Here is a 22,729-nt window from a genome sequence, read left to right as displayed (position 1 = left end):
ATCAACCGAGATGATTTTCGTGGGAATTACCTGTATGGATGTCACGAATTGACTACTCAGTTGATCAGCATTGTTGTTCTGACTACCCAGCATTTTTGGTATTAGGTGTAACTCTATTAAGTTATAAGTAGACATAGTCCACGTTGAAACTATGGACCAGTTCAAAAAAGCAAAAACAGCAAAGAACGAATGAAAATACACCAATGAGTGAAGAAGCGAAAATTCGCCACACAGATGAAGCTATAGCTATCGTATAAGGCAAGCAAAATATTCGTGGTAAGAGAAAAGAAAGGTTCTGTAAAAATTTCAGAACTTGACAGCAATAACAGGGATGTTGACAGAGACTCTTCTGATGAGTTCGATATCGACGAATCGCCAGACTCATTGAGACCATTTGAAATGTTATCCATGCACAGTTGACCACACACAGTACAGTTACTCCCCGCACTTTCTTTTGTTTGTTTTCTTCGCTCAGCCACTCTAGCGTTCGTATCCTTTTTAGTCTTCCCCATTTTGCCAGACCAGCTTCAAGAAAAACCGAGCTACAGAAAAATTACCTCTCCGCCCTCGGTTCCTTGAGCACATTGCGAAACACAATGTCGTGAAGACAGAGTTACATTGAAGAAATACCAAGGAGTCGACAAAGTGTCATTCAACTATGTATATTCAGAAAATAAGTGTTTCACAAGGCGGCCATGAAAGCATACAGAAAACCATGTGTTTCTCGCTAGTGTTACACGAACCATATCAAGTAAACAGAAACCGCTGACCGCAACTCGAGGAGGCTGTTCGTCCAATCTGCGATTCTCATCATAGCTTCAGCAGCTGCAGCTCGTCTAGGTCTGGATGATGTGACTGTAGTAGATTGTTGTTCAGGACAGTCAGGCGATGCAGGTCTAGAGGCAGCGGTACTTGCAGTTATTTCAAGTGGATACAGTTTATTGACTGGTCTGTTGGTGGATCCGGTACTTGTACGTATGTGCACTGCCCGAACAAGGCCATCACCTCCTCTAATCACTTCCTCTACGACTGCTAGTTTCCAGGACGATCTGGGACGCTCGTTATGGACCAACACTACATCTCCTTTCTTGATTGATTGCTCATTGGTCCTGGTGGTTCTGTGGAATCCGCGAAGAGAAGTCAGGTATTCGTGTCTCCATCTGTTCCAGAAACATTCGAGGATCTGAGCTTGTGCTGCTACACGTTGCCTCATGTCAGAGGTACTTCCATAGTCGGGATCAAATGGATCATCATCAGCAATGGGGTAAGGCAGTGAAATGATTCTTCCATTTAAGAGATGAGAAGGTGTTAGGGGCTCTTCATCTGCACAATCACTTGATACATAGGTGATAGGGCGATCATTAAGAATGGCCTCTACTTCAACGGTGAGCGTTTGGAGTTCTGTCAGGGTGATAGATGTTCTGCCAAGTGTCTTCTTAATAGCTCTCTTCGTCAGTCCAATAAGTCGCTCCCAGAAGCCTCCATACCAGGGCGCTCGTTTAGGGATAAACTTCCACTCAACACCTTGTCGGCTGAGCTGTTCCTTTAGTGAGGGAGACTGGAATAGATCATTGAGTGTTTCTGCAGATGCAAGGAACGTGGAAGCATTATCTGATATCATGTGCTGTGGTAGAGATCTGCGACTTGAGAATCGCTGGAAGGCTTGAAGAAAACTTTTCTCTGAGAGGTCACTGACGACTTCCAGATGTACTGCTCTCGTTACAGCGCATGTGAACAGACAAATGTAGCTCTTGGTAATGCCACTCTCTGATCGCACATAAAGGGGTCCAGTGAAGTCCACTCCAGTCACTGAAAATGGTGTTGCTTGTTGGACTCTCAGTTTAGGTAAGGGTGCAGGATCTGGAGCTCTGTAGGCTGTCCCTTCTAGCTTTCGGCATGTCACACAGTGCTTGAGTTGTTTCCTAACGTGTTCACGTATGGACGTAATCCAAAAGGTTTGACGAAGTGCAGTTACTGTGGCATTGACTCCAGAATGTAGTTGCTTGACATTAGCATCATGGATGATTAACTTTGTGAGCGGATGGCTTGGAGGAAGGAGGAAGGGAAATTTTGCTGAGTCATCCAGTGGAGCATTGTGAATCCCCCCCCCTCCCCCCCCCGCAGCAAAGAAAGCCATCGGCATCAAGGAAGAGACGAAACTGCCGTACAAGGGGGAGGCAAGTTTGAGAGCGACAAGTCAGGTTAGCTATTTCATCGGGGTAGGTCAGTGCTTGACAGGTCTTGATCCATTTATGAAGAGCGAGGTGTTGTTCTGTGGCGGACAGAGGTCCCACATGCTCTGGTTCTAGTTTGCGCATTCGTCTGAGAAGGCGTAGGACATAGGCTGTCACACCCACCAGTTTAGGCAGCGTACTGTATTTAGAGGCATCAATGACACGGTGAATTCCAGTCTTCTCTTCTGGAGGTTGTGCTGGAACAGAGTCACTAGTGGGGGTTTCTTCCTCAAGTGGCTGCAAGAGATTCAGGTGAAGGACTTGTGAGGGTTTCCAGTGTTGCCATTGGGACTCAGACAGAAGCCACTGTGGACCATATATCCACAAAGGGGAGCTCTGAAGTTGTTGTGCATTGATTCCGCGAGTGAGTAAATCAGCAGGATTGTCCGCTGTTGGGCAGTGGTTCCAGTGTGGCATGGGAGATGTCCCTTTGATTTCCTTCACGCGGTTGGCCACAAACTGCTTTAACGGTTTACAGCTTGACAGCCAATGGAGAACTATTTCACTATCAGACCACAGCTTGACCATCAGGTTAGGGTGTCTGGACTTGAGCGTCTGAGAAATGAAACTTGCCAATCTTGCGCCAGTTAGTGCAGCCATGAGCTCTAACTGTGGTAGGGTCAACTTCTTTAAAGGGACAACTCTCGATTTAGCCATGACTAGAGAGCGCTGATCGCCACTGGTGATATAGGAGACAGCTCCATAGGCCTTAGGACTGGCATCCCCAAATACGTGCAGGTAGGGTACAGTGGGCTGTGCTTCAGAGTTTGGGAAGAAGCGTCTAGGGAAGGTGATAGTAGCTGCTTCCCTTATGTTGGCAGCAATCTCATGCCATCGGCTGCTCAGCTCAGGTGAAAGTGGCTCATCCCACTCCAGCTGTTGTTGCGACAATTCTTGGATCAGCAATTTGGCCCTTATGGTTACTGGAGACAAGAGCCCTAGAGGATCATAGACCTTGGATGAGACTTGTAATACACTGCATTTGGTAACCAACTGCTGTTTGGGCTTGTCTTTGCTTGAAGTCAGAGTAAGGGTATCTGTAGAAGGGTCCCATTTCAAGCCAAGAATGTTCACAATGTCATTTGTATCAGCAGTACCATCCTTTGCAGCTTGTGCTCTGAGTGATGAGCTATTTGAGGACCAGGAGCGCAGGTTGAAGTGGGCGTCATTCATGATGGACCGTGCCTCCTTATAGTAGTCAACAGCTTCTAGTTCTTGATCGCAGCCTGAGATGACATTGTCAACATAGATATTCTCCTTCATACTTCAGCCACAGGTGTGTTGTAGTTGTCCAGGTGGTGGTGGAGTGTTGCATTCAACATGAATGGGGAGCTGGTAGAGCCAAACAGAACAGTCTTGAAGCGGTAGATTTGAAACTTGCTTTCCGGATCCTCAGGGTTAGATAACCAGAAAAATCTGGTAAAGTCTCTATCACTTTCATTCAGGCCAACATGGAGGAATGCCTTTTCGATGTCTGTTGACAAGCCATAAGTGAAGGTACGGAATCGCAGAAAAATCGAACACATGCTGTTAAGGAAGGGGGGCCAACAAGAAGGCAATCATTCAGGCTAGGGGCGTCAGGTGAAGAGTGGAAGCTGCAGTCATAAACAATTCTGATTGGTGTTGTAGCTGAGTCTTTCTTTACTGGGTAGTGAGGGATATAGTGCACATTGTCTGTAGGCTTGGCATCATCAACTCTCTCAATGAATCCACGTGCTTTGTGCTCAGTTATGATGTTCCCATAAGTAGTCAAGAGTTGAGGTGTGGCAGCAAGACGATGAACCATAGAACGGGTGCGCCTTTCACACTTGATGTAATTTGTTGGAAGTATTGGGGAGTCCTCCTTCCAAGGGAATTTTGCATTGAAACTGCCATCTTGATTTCTTGTGATTGAGGTATTGATGTAGTTTTCCAGGAAAACTTCATGATCATTCTTCTCTGATTGTGGAGAGATGCCCATAGCTTCTAGGGACCAAAATTTTTCTAGGTCAAGTTCATCCTCCTTTGTAGATGACATGGTTTGCAGTAAGTTCACAACGGTAGTTGAAGGAAGACTGGAGGATGCTTGTAATGGTCCTGAAAGGAGATAACCAATTTTTGACGCAACCGCTGTTGGTCCATGTCCACGGATAACATAATCTTCAATCAAATCCCAGTAGTGATCCACACCAATAAGAAGTGAAACTTCAAAGCTCTCATCAGATGTTATTGGATGTGCAAGTTTTAGTCCTCTAAGGTGAGGGGTCTCCCATACCTTGGTGCATATGGGTTTGAAGGGGTGTAGCTATCTTCTCTACCACTAAAACATGGAGTGGAATTTTTTCACCAAAAGTTGTCACAACATTTACGGTAGCCAGAGGAAGGTGTCTAACAGCTGATGTTTGTCCTCCAAAGGCTGATAGATGAATATCTTCCTTTACTGAGGTTTCTAGTCCCAGTTGGTTAGCTAGGGTGTGAGTGATGAATGAACGTTGAGTCCCTTCATCAAAGAGAGTGTTGGCTTCACAACAAATGTGATCTGTGCACACTGTAGCTATAGCTGTCTTGAGCAAGGAAGTCTGACCCAAGTGTGGCAAACTGGTTGGAGGTGTGAGTTGTATTGGTGCAAGAGTGGCATGCACATGAGCTGCTGGTGGTTGTTCACATTGATTCGTGGCTTGGGGTCTGGTATTAGGGGTACTAGGTGCTTGATGTTGATTAGTACCTCGGAAGTTGGCATTGGGTGTGAAAGGTGGTGGCCCTGTGTAGAGACTGGTGTGGTGCTTCCCTCGACATTTATGGCATTGGTATCGTCATTGACAGGCAGTAGATTTGTGGCTTCCCAGGCAGTTAAAGCAGCGTTTCTCTCCCTTGACGATAGCCCACCTTTCTTGACAGTCAGTTACCACATTGCAGTTGTATGCTGGGTGAGGGCCCTTACAATATGTACATTTCCCCTTTGTTCCTGGTGGTCTAAATCGTGGAGGGTCTGGTAGTTTTCTGTCAGTTTGAGTGAGAAAAGAGTTGGTGACTGCAGGGGGAACTCCTGTATGAGCACCCTTTGGAGAATTTGTGTGTACGCCTATTTCCAGGATTCGAATTTCTTTGAGGATGGATTCCCTTAACTGTTGGAACTTCCATTCAGGACCATCGTGGTCGTGAGCCAAATTTGTTCGCATATGAGAGGGTAACTTTCCCAGAACAATTGGAACAAGGAGATCCCCATAAGTCTCATGAGACTGTCTGAGAGATTCTAATCCTCTTACATGATTTTCCATGGTGTCATAGAATAGTTGCAAGCTTGAGAGTTCATAGACAGGGTTCAGGAGATCCAGAAGAGCTTGCATGTGCGCATTGATGATTTTGTTTGGTTGCCCAAAACATTCCCTTAAGAGGTTTACGGCTTGCTCATAATTGCTATTTGTAAGGGGGAATCCAGCCACAGCTCTCGACGCATCACCCATTAGTTGAGCCTTAAGATAGGTGAATTTTTGTACCCCACCAAGGCCTGTGTTAGAGTGGACTGCTGCTTCGAAAGAATCCCAGAATGTGAACCAATGTAGTGGGTTTCCAGAAAAGGTTGGTAAGTTTAACTTTGGAAGACGACTACTGTGATTGTGAGGGTTAGGAGTTTGATTACTTGACGAGTGAGGTGAAGGATTCGAGGTATTCCCAGGTGGATTTTGTTGCGGTGGTTGCATATTCAGGGGAACGTGAATAACTTGGGAAGAGGCTTGTTGAGTTCCGTTGGAGGCACCTTGAGGTACGGGTGGAGGTTCTGATTGCCCATTCACTGGTGAGGGTAAAGTTTCTAAAGTTTCTAGCGGGGGTTGATCATGACTTCCTGAGGCAACTTCTACTGATGCATTCCCATGAGGTAACGATAGTGATTGTCCCACAGTATCGGAGGAAACAGTGTTTAGGGTTTTCTTAGAAGATAACACATTAAGGAAGTTACTTATCTGTGAGGATGTTTCGTCGATTTCATCCTGAATAACTTCAGTCTCGAAGATGTCTTTCTCTATTTCGTCTGGTTCTTCGAGTAGAGCGGCAATCTTTTCGTCCAAACCCTTAATTTTCTCCTTCTTTCGTGCCAGCTGTTCCACAAAGTTGTTCAGAGATACAATGTCTTCTTCTGTTGGCATTTCCTTAGCCATGAGAGTGGGAGCCTTCTGAAGAATTTGTGTTAGATGAGCTCTGTAGCCCGCTTGTGAAGCTCTGTGTTTGGGTAGATTGTCCGTCATTCTTGGCCTGAAATCCTGGTCCCGGCACCAAAATTATGTCGTGAAGACAGAGTTACAATGAAGAAATACCAAGGAGTCGACAAAGTGTCATTCAACTATGTATATTCAGAAAATAAGTGTTTCACAAGGCGGCCATGAAAGCATACAGAAAACCATGTGTTTCTCGCGAGTGTTACACGAACCATATCAAGTAAACAGAAACCGCTGACCGCAACTCGCTTGATTACAAATAACAATAAAATAGCGTAAGAAAATGTAATTAGAATGTTCACTTATTATAGTCTCTAAGTTTCTACGACACACAAAAGTTTTAGAGATTCGCACGTAAATTTCACCAGGAAGTTAACGGTAGTAAACTTTCCCTGCACGGATTGGCTCAGTTATCTGAGAACCCAGTTGAAGGCGTTTGTGGGCGGAGTTTGTTTGCGAAGCAGAAGATTTTTCTTAGCGCTGTTTTCTCGAATAAATTTTTCACTTGAAGCAGACACTTTAAAGAGTTATAAATCAAAGGGAATTTTTTCAATTGCTCTCAAATTTGGACAGTAGCTAGTTTAAGATATAAACTAAAAAAGCGTGTCTGGGAATGGTTAATTTCGAAATACCTTTTCTTCGAGCGCGATTACTCCACATTTTTTTAATCCTATTTCGAAAATGTTCTGTAACTTTTTACTGCAATTGAATATGTCAAAACGCAGACACGTTTTTTAAGTGCTTTGGGCCCCGAAACCGAGGAAAAAATTAAATTGGCAAAAAGCGAAATTCGCTTTGACTTGTAGCTTTCGAAAGGTGATTCGGCCGCTCGTATTTAGTGGTCGTGAAAAATTAGACAATTCATTTTATTTCAAAATTCTTGGTATAGTTTGATAGCCAGCTCTATAAGCTTTAATCTGATCACAGGCGGCCCAGGCGTTGAATACGATTAATACGTGACATTATGCTGTTGGCGATTGCGTTACAATTTTAGCTGTTTATAAGACAACGTATGAGAATGCTTCGAAAATTACTCTAAATGCTACGTGTAGAAAACAATAGGCCCTTTGCAGCTAACGATCACGTGCTTGGATACCACGTAGCAACGCCATGCTGGAGAGCAAGCTGCTTGATAAGCAAAGGACTCGAGAGAGTTCGAGCGTGACTTCTAAAGAAAAGAATAGTGTTTTTTGTCCACTGATCCCCGATATTTTAGTATTTAAAAGTAATTCTTGAATAGATCTTTGTGTTTTTTGATTTTTGAACCCAACCAGGACGTTATTTGGCACGAAATTTACTTGCCTGCCAAGTGGAAACGGGAGCCACATGGCGACTTCACAAAATCAAGAAGTTTTATCGTCCAGTTCAGCACAGTCTCCAAGTTGTTCTTCCCATTCAGAAGGTGATTTAGAAACGGCTGATCCCCCAAGAAAAAGTCTTGTTATCACTGCTGTGTTCCAAAGTGTAATGGTGACTCGCGTTACGATAGTTCCCTAAGGTTTCATCGAATCCCTTCAAAGACGAAGGACGCAAAACTGAGAGTTGCTTGGCTGGTAAAAATACGGAGGGATGAAGGACCCAATTTTCAGGTAGGAGTGACAAATTAAATTTAACCAATTTGATTCACATGTAGTTCATTCCAAGTTATGAGTTGACAATCTTGGTCAAGTAAAAAGACTTAAGATTTTCAGTTACGGAACATTTTATACTTTTGAAATAAGCTTTAAGACTTACTTAATTACCCTCAAGACTGATTCTTCAAAACGGTGAACTCAGCTATTTGCGTTTTAATTTTAGGTATATTTAAAGTCACAGTTTCAGAAGCCATATACAAAACAAACTTAACTATCTGTTTTACTGTTTTTGGCTGTTACTTACAGATCCCATAGAGATTCCCAAATCTTTCAACTCATTTTAGCCCAGATGCTTGTTAAGGGTGAATTTATACTAGCCATTTTTTTGTGTTGTTTATTCTCGTATGATTGAACGATGTTTATTCTGAATAATGGCACAAATATTCTGTTTATATCCTGTTTTCATGAAACATGAAGTCAACGCTGGTAAGCAAAATTGTTTGAAAGGAACCATTATTTTCACGTGTTCTATTATACTCATATTTACTGTCAAACTCAGAAAAGCGTGAACAGTTAAAATAATTCAGGATTGTTGATTGTGTAGTGAGTGACCAATCACAATCAGTTATTTCAGTACACATGAACAAACCTCAAAACCACAAACAAATTACAATTGCTGTTTGTGGTTTAGTTTTATCACACCTGATTGGCTCTTTTCTTTGCCAGACAATAACATAGCAGAAATAGGAGACAGGATCGTTTTAGAAAAAGTTATACAGTCTATTGGTGATTACTCTATAAAAAGGGATTTTGTTTATTTGCCTTGCTTATTTTTTCATTTATTTTATTGTTTTTAGATAACAAGTAGTACCAGAGTTTGTGGGAGGCATTTTCGGGAGGAAGACTACAAACCTCCTAACAATGTAGGGAGTTGCATGCTCAAAGATGGTGCCATACCCACAGTGTTTTGCTGGTCAGACAAGGGAAAACAATGGAGAAAAGTTATACATCACATGGAAAGGTAATCTTTTTTGTCCAATCATCTTACCCCTACAGACTACACAAATGTATATAATTGAGGCTTGCTCCCACTTCAAACTAAGATTAACACCAGTCTGAATGATAACAAGGCAGTAATTTGTTTAAACATTGCTGAAAATTGAATTTTATCCTGCATTGTACAATTGTGATTTCAGCAAAAATTAAAAGTCTGTTATTGTTATTCCAGTGTAAGATGAAATTTGTCATTGCCATCTTAACCTTTTCAGGGAAACCCAAGCTGATGAGAGTGATTGTGAAGGGGAACCTGACAACGTGGCAGATGATCCAAGTCAGCTCAGTGCTATCAACCAAGTTGAATTACTTCAACAGCAACTATCAGACATTCAAGCTGAGCTTCACAATGCAAATGAACAACTAAAGAAAAGCAAACAAGAAGCAGCTGAAGAAGCAAATGCTGCCATCAAAATTATCAGTGATGTGAAGGCTCAAGCACAAAGTGACATTGATAAATACAGACGGTGTGCTGCTGAGTAGTTAGCATTAAGTAAATTTGGCCTAGAGAGATTTTCATCAGATGATGACTCCATTAAGTTCTACACTGGTTTCCCAACTTATCAAGCAGGAAAGTGACTACATGGGCAAACTACCTGTACTTTACCCTAGGAGGTCAGTGTATCTGGCCATCAAAGCATGATATTCAGAATAATATGCCAGAGGCATTTCATCGTCTTTATCCAACTACAAGAGTGATACTAGACTGTACTGAAATTTTTGTACAAACACCTACATCATTGTTACTCCAGTCACAGCTTTATTCCAGTTATAAGAGCAACACAACACTGAAGGGATTAATCGGAATTACCCCACATGGTGCAGTTTCATTTATTTTCTCATTATACACAGGATCAATTTCAGACAAGGAAATAACTAGATGTAGTGGAATTCTAGATTTACTAGAGCATGGTGATTCCGTAATGGCCGACAAAGGTTTTAATATAGATGACTTACTTAAGGAAAAGGGGGTTGGGCTTAACATTCCCCCTTTCCTTCAGAGTCAGGCACAATTTTCTGCTCAAGATGTTCATGAAACAAAAACAATTGCAAAGTTGAGAATCCATGTTGAAAGAGCCATTCGAAGAATTAAAGAATTTCATTTTTTTGATTCAGAAGTTCCTCTGTCAAGCCTTGGCTCTGTCAATCAGCTGTACACTGTAGCCTGCCTACTAACCAATTTTCAAGGACCTTTAATTTTAAATAGTACTGGAAAAACTTAATAAATAATATTGATATTATCGTAAGTAACATCTCTTGGGAATGGAACGTTTTGTCACTCTGGAACTACCGGTAATAAAAAATATGCCACAATTTGCAACCTTGTACTCCTTAAGTACTATACTAACTTTAAAAATAGTTGAAAAAGAAAGCATCAACCTTGTCCTTTGCATCTTGAAAGAACTCTTTGTCAAAAAGAATTCTCTCACACATAAACAAACTGTCACTAACATAACAAAAAAAATCCAACCAGTCCAACCCAGTAAGCCCAAGCTGGCACTGGACTTGGTAGAAATACACATCATTTCTCTTTAATCTGAACTCATTAACCAAGGGATCATATGTCAAGTACCTAACATTGTTTAGATCAGTTTCCCCCTCCTTAACAACTTTAATTTCTAGTAACCCAATGGGTTGCTTCCATCAAGGGCAGCTCGAAAATCATACACCTTTCTGTCAGGGCTGCATCCAAGCCAAGGACAATTGGGGTTGATAATAAGCCCAGAAGGAAATAAATTCACACACCCACCCTTTGCAGAATTTGCATACACCATGGCAGCTCTTGGTTCGAGCGCAATTCCTCTTCTCATGGCAGCAGTAGTTACTTGCCTTGTTGGGTTAAGCTGCAGTACTAAATTCTCGAAATTACTCACTCTTCTTGCAATAAGACCAAATTTGCTGGCAGTTATTCTTTTTTTCCGCAACAGGTGCCATAAACTGCTGTTGCTCTGTGTCACTGTCTTTTCTTGAAGTTCAACAGCTGTCTTGAGGGTAATCTGCAGGGAGTCCAAGGTTGCCTGTTTCTTACTGTCCAAGCAAATTGCAAAGTTGTTTTCGAATCGATTGCCGGCATCATTCAATGGTAAAATTGGGAATGTAGTACAGGTGAAATCATTTATCACATATTCCTCTGAAAGTTTCTGTTGGTAGGATAACACAGACCCTTTTGGGACATTCCCAAATTTGCAAGGGACAAGAGGAAGGTGATTGGCTTGATCTTTCCTTGGAACCAGAGATACTATCAGAGGCTTTGGTTCAATTCCACTGAAGTATTCTTTGGTGAGGGTGTCATACTGAGATGAGGGAGAGTACAGTGTACTTTTGATAAATTTGTTGTAATCTGCACCTATTTTGGGTTTCTTTACCAACAGTTCCTGGATCTCCTTCTGTTGTATTATTTTTCCCCTTGGAATGCTCCATCGCTGTTGCATACTTGTGCACGTCAAATCATCGGGGAGGGATCCCAAACCAAGCTGTTTGCAGTGGGCCAGATAATAAAAAAGGCCAATCACATGGTGGCAATATCCACTTATACCAGCTACACATGAGCACTTTCCAGATAGTGACTTGTCAGCTAGTCCAATGCAAACCTTTAAAGAATGAGGCGGTTCATTCTTCCTCATTGATCTGAAGCATTGGAGGTAACTGTTGCAGATGCCGGAGTGTAAGTTACTAAAATTGGGTTAAAAAGGAAATTTTGATTTTTGACATCTTGTTAACTGTAAACATATTTTCCAGGGTAAATTTTAAAAAAATTCTTGCAATATATTGATAATTGAAAGTAAATATGGAGAAGTAAAACCCGATTAAGATACCAAAGGTAGAAAATAAGACACAACCAAAGGAATAAATTGATTGAAATGTACAGTAGTTAGGCATAAATCTTACCTTTAATTTCATGCAAATAACCTGGCTCAGCAAAAAACTTGTACGCCTTTGCTGTATTCTGGCAGCCAGACTTGTCCTTCGTGTACCTCTCCACATCCACAAAACTAAGATCCGGAAGAGGCGATAGATCTTCTGTTGGGGTAGCAACCTGGTTTTCTAGGGTTGAGTGAATTATAATTACAAATCTGACACCATAGCAAACAAGTTTTAATCTGGACAGCATTTCATTGATACATTGCTAATTAATAAGCTTCAGTTTGCGCGATCGACATTTTAGGCCTAAAATCTTACATAAAGCAAACCAACAGCAGCTTACACTTAAGAAAATGTTTGGCCATATCAATTGTTATCAAATTGCTCGCCTGGTTCGCTATTTTAAGAGGAAATCTAAACATTAGAAACAGATTGATACCTTGTGAAGTCGCCATGTTGCTCCCGTTTCCACTTGGCAGGCGAGTAAATTTCGCGCCAAAAAACGTCCCAGTTGTAAACATATCAGGTTTAGAGCATGCGCAGTAGGACGAGACAGAATATACACGTGTGCTTGTACTCGTTAGCTGGAATAAAAAGTTATCTTTCTGATCTCTGCCATAACATTACATGGTGTCAGAAGTGGGATCGCGAAGTAACCAAACATACCATTTAGCTCGATACACTGGAGAAGGTGGAAGAGTGAAGTAATTTCCGAACGACACGTGTATGATCGATTCAAGAAAACAACATGGCCGCCAGCGCCTCATTCATTGACAAGGGTCCAACCATGGACTGGAGCACGGATGAAAACCTATACTCACGCTTCAAAATGTGGAAACAACGCTGTGAACTGCTCTTTACGGGTCCGATGGCCAAAATTGATGAAGAAATTCAGTGTAAGCACCTGCTTTACTGGGCCGGTGAGCATGGCTTGGAGCTGTTCAACAGCTGGGGCCTCTCGGCAGACGAACAAAAGAAACTGGAAAACTACTGGAAGAAATTTGAAAACTACGTGAAACCTCACTCAAACGAGCTGATCGCCGCCGGGGAGCTACACAATCTTCGACAAGGTACACTATCGTTAGAAGAATTTATTGCAAAGCTTAGAATCCTTGTCAAAGAAGCCAACTATCCATCGGAACATCATGATCGATTCTTGAGAGACTTCCTTGTACTCGGCATGAATTCAGACCATGTCAGAAAGGAGTGTTTCAAAGAAGGAAATGCTCTGACATTTAGTAAAGCTAGAGAAATGGCAAAAGCAGACGAATCAGCAGACAAGCAGCTTCAGCTAATGAACCCAATAGTGTCAGCAGTGCACCCTGTTAGCTCAACCAGGAGAAACCAATTCCAAAGCGACCAGCTGAACCCAGTAGCCGGTGGATCAAGGCAAAACCCAAAAGGCAACAAGTCAGGAAAAACACAGCTCTGCAGGAATTGTGGTTGGGGCCCTCACTCTCATGAACAGTGCCCAGCAAGAAATGCAACGTGCCATTACTGCCAAAAGGTGGGACACCTTGCCAAGGTATGCTTTTCAAAACTTAAAAAGAAGGATGTGCATGAGATTGAAGCTACTAGTAATAACAATGCCATACCTGAGTCAGAGCCTACCCAATCATTAGATGATTATGTGTTCCTGGGCCCAATTGAAGCAACACCCCTGGCCATGAGTGTAAACGTTGTATCCTGTAGAGAAAAGGCTCTGCTAGAAGTCTCCTTGGCACTGAAGCCAGAAGGAAAACAAATGAATGCACTCTGTAAGATAGACTCAGGTGCTGAAACAAACATTATACCCAAGTCCCTATACAAGCAACTAAGCCCTGAGACACTAAGCTTACAACAACCTACAGTGAAGCTAACTGCTTATGGTGGAGCCGAGATCCCAAATCTTGGATCTTGCCAAATATATGTGAAGGGTCCTAACAATTCCAACCCCAGAGTTATCCAAGCAGAAGTTGTTGACGTTGATGACCCTTCCATAATTGGTAACATGTCTGCACAAGATCTGAACCTCCTAAAGCTCAACTGGCCAGTCACAGCCAGCACAAATGCAACCACCCAGAATGTTGTACAAAGTGAAAAGCCCATGCCCAATGCAAATACTGTCAAACCATTTGACATCAGAGGCAAACAACACCCCTTCCCACTGACAAAGGACTATTTGTTGGAAGAATATCAGGATGTCTTTACAGGAATTGGCGGCTTTCCAGGACCCCCGTACCACATCGAAACTAACCCTGACATTCCCCCAGTACAGCATGCTCCAAGACAGGTTCCAGTACAACTACAGAAAGCCTACATAGAAGAGCTAGACCAGTTAAAAGAATCTGGAATTCTGGTTGAGGTCCAAGATGAATATACCCCTTGGGTTAACTCTGCTGTGGTCACCATCAAACCCAACGGGTCGATCTGTCTGTGCTTGGACCCTCGGAATCTCAATAAAGCAATCAAGCGCAACCCCTACTATGTGAGAACCATAGATGATGTGATACCGAAAGTCAGCGGCTCCACCCACTTCAGTATCCTTGATGCACGCAGTGGATTTTGGCAAGTTAGTCTTGACGTGGAAAGCAGTAGGCTGTGCACCTTTAACACCCCATGGGGAAAGCATAGATGGACAAGACTCCCATTTGGCCTTACGTGCAGTGGAGATGTGTTTCAAGAAAAAATGGATATGGTCTTTGGCAGACTTGAAGGGCTCACCGGTATTGCAGATGACACATTTGTCTATGGCACGGGCGAAGCACAACATGATCAGCACATACTAACTGTCCTTGACACAGCAAGAGAGAACAATGTGAGATTTAACCCGGACCAATTCCAGTTTAAAGTGAAGGAAGCATTCTTCTTCGAGCTCACATGGACCCCCGACGGGATCCGCCCCGGCAAAACCAAAATCAAAGCAATCCGTGATATGCCATCCCTGAAGAACCTTACAGAGCTACAGTGCTTTTTGGGCATGATTAACTACCTGAACAGGTTCTCACCCATTCTAGCCCAAGTGTCAGAACCTGTGCGACAGCTGATGAAAAAAGATGTACCATTTGTGTGGCAACCAGAACACCAAAGGGCATTCCAGAACCTCAAACAAGCAATCACTGAAGTACCAGTCCTAGCCTATTACAACCCAGAAAAGGAGAACCTAATCCAGTCTGATGCAAGCCTTAAAGGCATTGGATGTGTGTTGACGCAAGAGGGCAAACCAGTGTGCTATGCCAGTCGATCACTAACTGAAACTGAGTCTCGATACAGCAACATAGAGCGAGAGTTACTCGCTGCCTGTTGGTCGCTTGAAAAGCTTAACCATTACGTATTTGGTAAGAAGGTGGTCATCAAAACTGACCACAAGCCGCTCGAAAGCATCTGGAAGAAGAGCATATTGAGCGCACCACCACGCCTTCAGAGGCTCCTACTTAAAATGGCCAAATACAACGTGGAGATCAGGTACATTCAAGGAAAAAGCAACGTGATAGCAGACGCCCTTTCCAGGATTAGCCACATGGAGCCCCCTGCAGAAGACAACGAAGTCCCCGTGGTGGAACTGGACACAATCTCTCGAACACTGCCAGCCAGCCCTGCCAAACTAGATGAAGTACGAGAGTACACTGATCAAGACGTTGTACTCAGTCACTTAAAAGATGTCGTGCATCATGGATGGCCAGAATATCCAAATGAGTGCCCACAAGACCTGAAAGAGTTCTGGAACTTCAGAGAGGACCTGAGTGTTGAAAATGGCCTCATTCTCAAGGGACACAAACTCGTAATTCCCAGTAAGCTACGCCCACAGATGTTACAAATCATACACCAAGGACATATGGGAACAGAGAAGTGTCTCCTGAGAACAAGGGACAGCCTGTTTTGGCCAGGCATATCAAGGGACATCAAACAGATGACAGAGAACTGTCCGACATGCGCACAGTTCTCCAAACAGCAACCAAAAGAAACATTGCATCCACACAATGTACCCAGTTATCCATGGCAGAGGCTTGGATGCGATCTGTTCGACTATGGAGGTGCTCAATACTTACTAGTCGCAGACTATTACAGCAAATACCCCATCGTTAGAAAGTTGAGCTCAACGACATCTGCTGCAATAATCAACCACCTCAAATCAATCTTTGCAGAACATGGTATACCAGAATCCCTGGTATCTGACAATGGCCCTCAATACAGCAGCAAGGAATTTGCAGCGTTCTGTGACCAATGGGGTATCAATCACATTACTAGCTCACCAGTGTATCCAAAGAGCAATGGATTCATAGAAAGGATGGTACAAACCGTAAAGAACCTTCTAAGGAAGTCCGAGGCTGCAGGACAGGACCCGTATCTTGCGCTCTTGTCATACCGGGCCACGCCTGTCGATAGCAACTTACCATCACCAGCCAAGCTACTGAACAATAGAGAATATCGCACACAACTACCCAGCAGTGGACGACTCCAACGGTCACAAGCAAAAGAATGCCACCAAGATCAGCTGCAGCACCGCCAAGATGTTCAGAAACAGCAGCATGATGGCAAGTCCACACGTGAGCTACAAAAGTTAGTACCAGGCCAACCAGTATCGGTGTTTCAACCAAAAACCAAGACCTGGACTCCGGCAACACTGAAAGAGCAAATGAACCAGCCAAGATCCTACATTGTAGAGACAAACAGTGGTTCTGAACTAAGGCGCAACAGAATACAGTTAAAACCGTCAGGCCAAGTAGCACCAAGCCTTGAAGGTCAACTGCTCTCTAGCCAAGACAATCCACCACAGCCCAGTGCACCTACATTTACATCTCACCAAGTCCCATCACCAGGATTACCCCAGACACCCCAGAAACCAGCTACAGTTGGTGAGGGAAGTGCCGACCAACATCTGACAACCAGAAGTGGTCGTGTTGTAAAGAAGCCATTAAGGCTGGACCTTTAAACTTTGTTAATCAGAACAACTCGGCTTAGCCGTCTGAGAATTTTGTTGCGTTGGATTCAATTTGAACAATACTTGCGTTATTTAGGTTCCAATTTAGAGACCAAGTTTGTTTCTTTCACCCGGCAAAGTTTTTAGGGTGGAGATGTAAACATATCAGGTTTAGAGCATGCGCAGTAGGACGAGACAGAATATACACGTGTGCTTGTACTCGTTAGCTGGAATAAAAAGTTATCTTTCTGATCTCTGCCATAACATTACACCAGTCGGGTTCAAAAATCAAAAAACACAAAGATCTATTCAAGAATTACTTTTAAATACTAAAATATCGGGGATCAGTGGACAAAAAACACTATTCTTTTCTTTTAGAAGTCACGCTCGAACTCTCTCGAGTCCTTTGCTTATCAAGCAGCTTGCTCTCCAGCATGGTGTTGCTATGCGGTATCCAAGCACGTGATCGTTAGCTGCAAAGGGCCTATTTGAATAAAATGGCTTACCTTGTGTTTGCACGGCGTTGTTTTGATGTCTCTGGGTTCCTGGAGATGGTTTAGAGCCATTTAGGCGAGTTTTACTTTCTGGCGGTTTGCTTCCCCTAAAGAGAAACGAAAGGCGGGCGACCCACTGGCCCGATGGCACGCACTCAAAGCTCCGTAAATTCCACAAAAATGGTCTAATCTCATCAAAATTGCCTCGTGGCAGAATTCGATAACTCTTCTTCCCATTCGCTTTCTCCCAAGGTTCCAAAGTTTATCTTAATTGCCCGAGAATCGCTGGTTTTCCAGCTCTTGCTTTCCATTTCTGCTCCGTCTCGATCCGTAACCGATTATCTTGGGTATGGCAAGCCAATTGTAGCAATATTCAATACCTAAATTCAATTTCAATTCAATGAAATTCAATTTCAATTCAATGAAATTCAATTTCAATTCAGTGAAATTCAATTTCAATTCAATGAAATTCAATTTCAATTCAATGAAAATTCAATTTCAATTCAATGAAAATTCAATTTCAATTCAATGAAAATTCAATGAAAATTCAATGAAAATTCAATTTCAATTCAATGAAAATTCAGTTTCAATTCAATGAAAATTCAGTTTCAATTCAATGAAAGTTCAATTTCAATGCAACGAAATTTATTCAGTGAAGAAACTAAATCACGATTCAAAGAAAGTATATATAGTTACTCATCCCGTTGAAAATCACTTCCGGTTAGTGACCGGAAATGGTAAGTTGCATCCGGGGTAGTTAGAATACGGGAGCTGTATGCTTTAATTTTTCCGCGGGAACATTTTACTGGCAATATGGCGCGTGCCGAATCAGAGTTTGACGCGGAAAAGGATTTACCCAAATTTTTGTCGTCTGTGCTGGATAGGACAGAGGAATATATAAGCAGCAATGAAACAAACATCAAAGACTTGCAAGTAATATTTGTAGTTCTCGATAGAACTGTAAGTCTTTTGCGTTCTATTGCTTTTGACATTGAGCAAGATCGGATGGAGTGGGAGTCCCTAGCTACAGCCTCTTTAGAAGTACTACGGGCTATCGAAAATCACATCAACACTCTAGCAGTAGAACCTTCATTAATTTCACGAAGTGAATGCGAAACCCTCAGAACGGGAAATCCTGGGAGACCTCAGTTCTACGTACCTGCCGAAACGTTAGAAGATCTTCTTGGACTTGGATTCTCAATGGCAAAAATTTCTCGGATGTTTGGCGTGTCTCGCTGGACAATTTATCGCAGAATACAGTCATATGGCTTGCAAAACACGGTGCAGTTTAGTTTGTTGTCGGATGCGGAATTGGACGAGTTAGTTCTCGAATATATGGGTCGTCATGGATTTACAACAGGGCGAACATACTTAGCCGGGTACCTTAAGTCAGTTGGACTGAGGGTTCAAAGGAGAAGAATTCGTGAGTGTTTGGCAAGGGTGGATCCGGCGAATACTGCCTTGAGGTGGGGGATTGTTGTTTCTCGTAGGCAATACTCGGTCCCGTGGCCAAATTCTCTATGGCATTTAGATGGGCACCACTCTCTTATTCGCTGGGGTCTTGTAATCCATGGGTGCATAGATGGTTTTTCCAGACGGATTATGTTTCTCAGATGCAGTAATAACAATCTTTCGCAAACTGTTCTGGAACTTTTTCTGAAAGCAATTGAAAATGATGCGTTGTGGCCATCACGTATTCGTGTGGATTATGGTGTCGAGAATGTACAAGTTTGTGATGCTATGGTGGAAGCAAGAGGTGAAGGTCGGGGGAGTTTTATAGCAGGTCCCTCCACCAGAAATCAGAGAATTGAAAGACTCTGGAGGGACGTGTTCAGGTGCGTGTGCCATCTTTTCTATTACGTGTTTTATGCATTGGAAGATACAAGCTTGCTCAACATCGAGAACCCAACGGATCTATTTGCGCTGCATTTGACATTCATCCCAAGAATAAACCTTGCACTTCGCGAATATATGGAGGCTTTTAACCATCACAAGGTAAGGACAGCAAACCATTGGTCTCCGTATCAGATGTGGGTAAATGGCATGCTAAACAAGGAGAACCCCTTACCACATGGGCAACTAGACGAGGATCCCAATGATCTGGAATTCTACGGTGTTGACCCTGACGGGCCATCTCCATTTGAAGATAGCAATAACAATGTTGTTGTTCCCCCAGTCACATTACCAGTTGAACATCAGTCAGTTCAAGCGAAAGTTCTGGAGCAGATAGACCCACTGGCGTCATCAACACAAATGGGCATGGATATATACACTAAAATTCGCCAGATAGTAAAAGAAAGCATTGAAAACATTTAACAACACTATACCTTATTGACAAATTGTGCAGCTATGTGCAGTTGCTGTGTGGGATATGCAGAGACAAAAAAATCAGGAACAATCATGTAACAGGATTCAATATGGCTGCAATATTGCCAATCAAGTTCAGTACACAACGTACTTAAGTAACTTCAACTTGTTTTATTTCAGTAAAATACAACAGTAACATCAGCAGTTATCTCTGGTGGAACAGATATTATCCTCGCATTTCAATGGATATGACACTGTGATAGAATTAATTAGTGAAAGTTCTTGTGACTAAAAACACTTACAAATAATGTCAACTTTTTGTAACCTATAATCAGAACATTACAGCTTTCCAAAATATGCATTTGCAAAGGCCAAATCATAAAGATTAAATAGTTGCTCCTCACTTGGCAGCAATGAACCATTTGTACATCTTAGTAAGCTCAAGGTATTTGCACAGGTGTTACCAGTAGGTAGAAAAGGGCATTCTGTGTGGGGGTTTGTGCCATGACTTGTTGCCTCAACGAACTCTATAGAAGGTGCTACTCTAAACCCTAGTAGGGGCTCTTCGTCACTGCCAGTAACAAATTGAAGTATATGCCCCAAAGTGATTGCACCCCTTTGCCCACTTGCTGCAAGTCTGGTGTATTTAGAGAACAACTCATAAATTTCAACTCATAAAATTTTCTGTTTGCGTGCATTGCTACCCTCTTCAGAAAAATTTGGTGAAAGAAGGGCCATCAACTTTCTTCTCGATAAAGCATAACTTTGGGAAGGTCTGAAAAGATGAAGGAAGTTAGGTATAGCATTCCCTATTTCATAAAGCCCCAGATTTTTAAAACCAATTCGAAGCTTTGCAATACAAGGGCTTGATGGCTCTTGGGAAGAAAAAAGCGCTTGGAGGTTATCTTCTTTCACAAATCTGGGGATACTGCCATTCTGCAAAGTGCTAAGGGCCATAATAAGCCCAATGGTTGAATAATCATTAGCAAGATGGTCTTTAAGACCATTGTCAAAGTATGTAGCTTTAATATCTCATAAACATAGGCGAAAGAACTCTTTTCGAGGGCCACCATAATCCTCAGCACACTCACCATAAAATCCAACTGAGAGTGTTAGTCTGGGGTCTTTTAAAAATTGCACTTCATCCATTGCTGATTTTAAAACATCTTGTCGATTGATTAAGATGAAGTTGGTTTCACCCTCTAGACTTTCAGAAACATCTTGCACATCCAGTGGCCTTCTGCTTACAATCACACTTTGTGCATAACGTAAAATTTCTACAGGATTCTCAATGCCATTGGCTCTACAGTAATTTACACAACGCTTTGCAAGCAAATCCACTGATGGATCTTCAGTGTTATCAGCTAGTGTCTCCTCCCCTGCTGACTGAAATCCTGTACTACCCTCTTCAGAAATGGGTACTGATTGCATTTCACTTTGCTTCTGTTGTTCAGAAACTGGTTGACTCAACATTTCTGCCAAAAAAGTAAAATTACAGGATAAATAAATATTTGCTGACAACTTGCCTTGTGAGGAACAAGCCAGAAGCTTTGTACTATGACTACAGAAGGAGATGGATTTTTATGCCAACAAGAGTTTTTACCATGGGCAACTGTTACACACATTGCCGGTTTACTATTAGCACTAGAAATATGATCTGCAAAAATTTTAAAATGAAAAAAAGATCTCTTACTCTAGTTTACAGAATTCAACTACTGTAGTAAAAATGAAGAAATGTTACCATGGTAACAATTTAGTTTTGGCATTAAAACTTTGCCTCAAATAACTCTAGCAAAGGAAGAAAGGCAATTTCAAATTGTCTTAAGTGTCACTGTACAGAGCAATGCTGGCACACCAGGAAATTATTACACTAATAGGCACACAATCTACATTGTTTCGATTTCCACAAATGTATGAGAGTATGTTTAACCTTTGGGGGCCAAACAACCCATTTTCAATTTAACAAAGTTTTCATTCTTGTTTATAATTTATTATCCACATCCAGGACTAGCAAATTAACAACGTTGTCCCCTCCTTGTCTTAGGTTCCCTGGGGATGGTCCATGATACCTTGACATACAAAAAAGGACGCAAATTTAATGTTTTAATGTTAGTATTGTTTTTTTAAATTGTATTAACTAGGCCCAAATTAATGACAGCAATAACATACTTACCAGGCAAATCATCATGATCTGATGAGCTATTTACGTCACCATCGCATATTAAACAGTTCAGTCCACTTTTCAGTTTAACATAAATAGCTCCTTGTCCGCAGAGCAGTTTCACTTGCTTGTACGAGTACTCTCCACAACTGACAGGTATGCTTAACTTCCGCCGGTTAGCACGAAGAAACACAAAATCCCCATTACCGACTAATGGATGTTTTAGTCTAATTGCATCGCCAATTTTGGATCGAATTTCTGCCTCTCCATCCGTGCTCACTAAATTAACAAATCCTCGAAGCAAAATGTTGTCATGGTTAATTGACAAATTTTCTTCGTCGTCATCGTCGTCCTCCACATACATAAGAGCAAATTCAAACGGTTTAGGCTGTTCTGGAGTTGTTTTTTGTTTCTTTGCTCCACTACTACTAGGCACGGTAGAAGGTGATGCTGCTCGAAGTCGCTCCCGTTGACTCAAGCGAGAACACAATCCTGTACTTCGACTTCTTTGCAACATGGACCGAGCTCGTTCGACAGCACTGGAAACGTTGCTCGTTGAACTGAAGTTATTTCCTGATACCCCTTGTGTAACTGAATCCGTAACGTTCCCATTTGAGCTGGAACTACTACTGGCTAAGACTTGCGAAACCAGTCGCGAGCATTCACCCAGCGAATCTGCAAGATTTCGAAGACTTTCCTCCATTTTGTCGGCTAAAATGGCGGGAGGAGATTTGGCCGATTCCCGGATGTTCCACCCAAGATGCTTTGCGCATTGAATAAATTTTCATTGAATTGAAATTGAATTTTCATTGAATTGAAATTGAATTTTCATTGAATTGAAATTGAATTTTCATTGAATTGAAATTGAATTTTCATTGAATTGAAATTGAATTTTCACTGAATTGAAATTGAATTTTCACTGAATTGAAATTGAATTTTCATTGAATTGAA

At 42.2% G+C, this 22,729-nt stretch overlaps 6 protein-coding genes and 2 pseudogenes across 6 annotated transcripts; 3 read left to right on the top strand and 5 right to left on the bottom strand.

The window, feature by feature from the left end:
- Nucleotides 1-733: 733 nt before the first annotated feature.
- LOC149116830 (uncharacterized) lies at nt 734-3,497 on the bottom strand. The gene is made up of 2 exons (XM_089280317.1): nt 2,169-3,497; nt 734-2,002 (listed from the first exon to the last, which is right to left on the bottom strand). Exons 1-2 carry the CDS (start codon nt 3,495-3,497, stop codon nt 734-736), a joined length of 2,598 nt encoding a protein of 865 aa, XP_089136443.1.
- A 178-nt stretch (nt 3,498-3,675) lies between these two features.
- Nucleotides 3,676-4,251, bottom strand: LOC149116829 (uncharacterized). Its single transcript, XM_089280310.1, has one exon. The coding sequence runs from the start codon at nt 4,249-4,251 to the stop codon at nt 3,676-3,678; it is 576 nt and encodes a 191-aa protein (XP_089136436.1).
- A 484-nt stretch (nt 4,252-4,735) lies between these two features.
- LOC149116828 (uncharacterized) lies at nt 4,736-6,618 on the bottom strand. The gene has a single exon (XM_089282514.1). It carries the CDS (start codon nt 6,455-6,457, stop codon nt 5,027-5,029), a length of 1,431 nt encoding a protein of 476 aa, XP_089138640.1. The 5' UTR covers nt 6,458-6,618; the 3' UTR covers nt 4,736-5,026.
- Nucleotides 6,619-7,848: 1,230 nt separating this feature from the next.
- Nucleotides 7,849-9,628, top strand: LOC110061472 (THAP domain-containing protein 1-like; the record flags this gene model as incomplete). Its single annotated transcript, XM_089278934.1, has 2 exons — nt 7,849-8,016; nt 8,859-9,628. Coding segments are annotated over 2 exons (336 nt in total), but the record flags the coding sequence as incomplete, so codon positions are not given.
- On the top strand, nt 9,121-10,375 carry LOC149116827 (uncharacterized; annotated as a pseudogene).
- A 29-nt stretch (nt 10,376-10,404) lies between these two features.
- Nucleotides 10,405-12,371, bottom strand: LOC149116826 (uncharacterized; annotated as a pseudogene).
- A 5,611-nt stretch (nt 12,372-17,982) lies between these two features.
- LOC149116825 (uncharacterized) lies at nt 17,983-19,675 on the top strand. The gene has a single exon (XM_089282513.1). The coding sequence runs from the start codon at nt 18,124-18,126 to the stop codon at nt 19,624-19,626; it is 1,503 nt and encodes a 500-aa protein (XP_089138639.1). The 5' UTR covers nt 17,983-18,123; the 3' UTR covers nt 19,627-19,675.
- Nucleotides 19,676-19,768: 93 nt separating this feature from the next.
- LOC149116824 (uncharacterized) lies at nt 19,769-22,729 on the bottom strand. The gene is made up of 2 exons (XM_089282512.1): nt 21,791-22,729; nt 19,769-21,092 (listed from the first exon to the last, which is right to left on the bottom strand). Exons 1-2 carry the CDS (start codon nt 22,479-22,481, stop codon nt 20,650-20,652), a joined length of 1,134 nt encoding a protein of 377 aa, XP_089138638.1. The 5' UTR covers nt 22,482-22,729; the 3' UTR covers nt 19,769-20,649.

Source organism: Orbicella faveolata, unplaced genomic scaffold, assembly GCF_042242905.1.
Source record: "Orbicella faveolata isolate gen_17 unplaced genomic scaffold, um_ofav_v1 contig_12, whole genome shotgun sequence".
Lineage (NCBI taxonomy): Eukaryota > Metazoa > Cnidaria > Anthozoa > Scleractinia > Merulinidae > Orbicella > Orbicella faveolata.
Note: the sequence above shows the minus strand (reverse complement) of the source record. Positions and strands in the feature narration are given on the sequence as shown.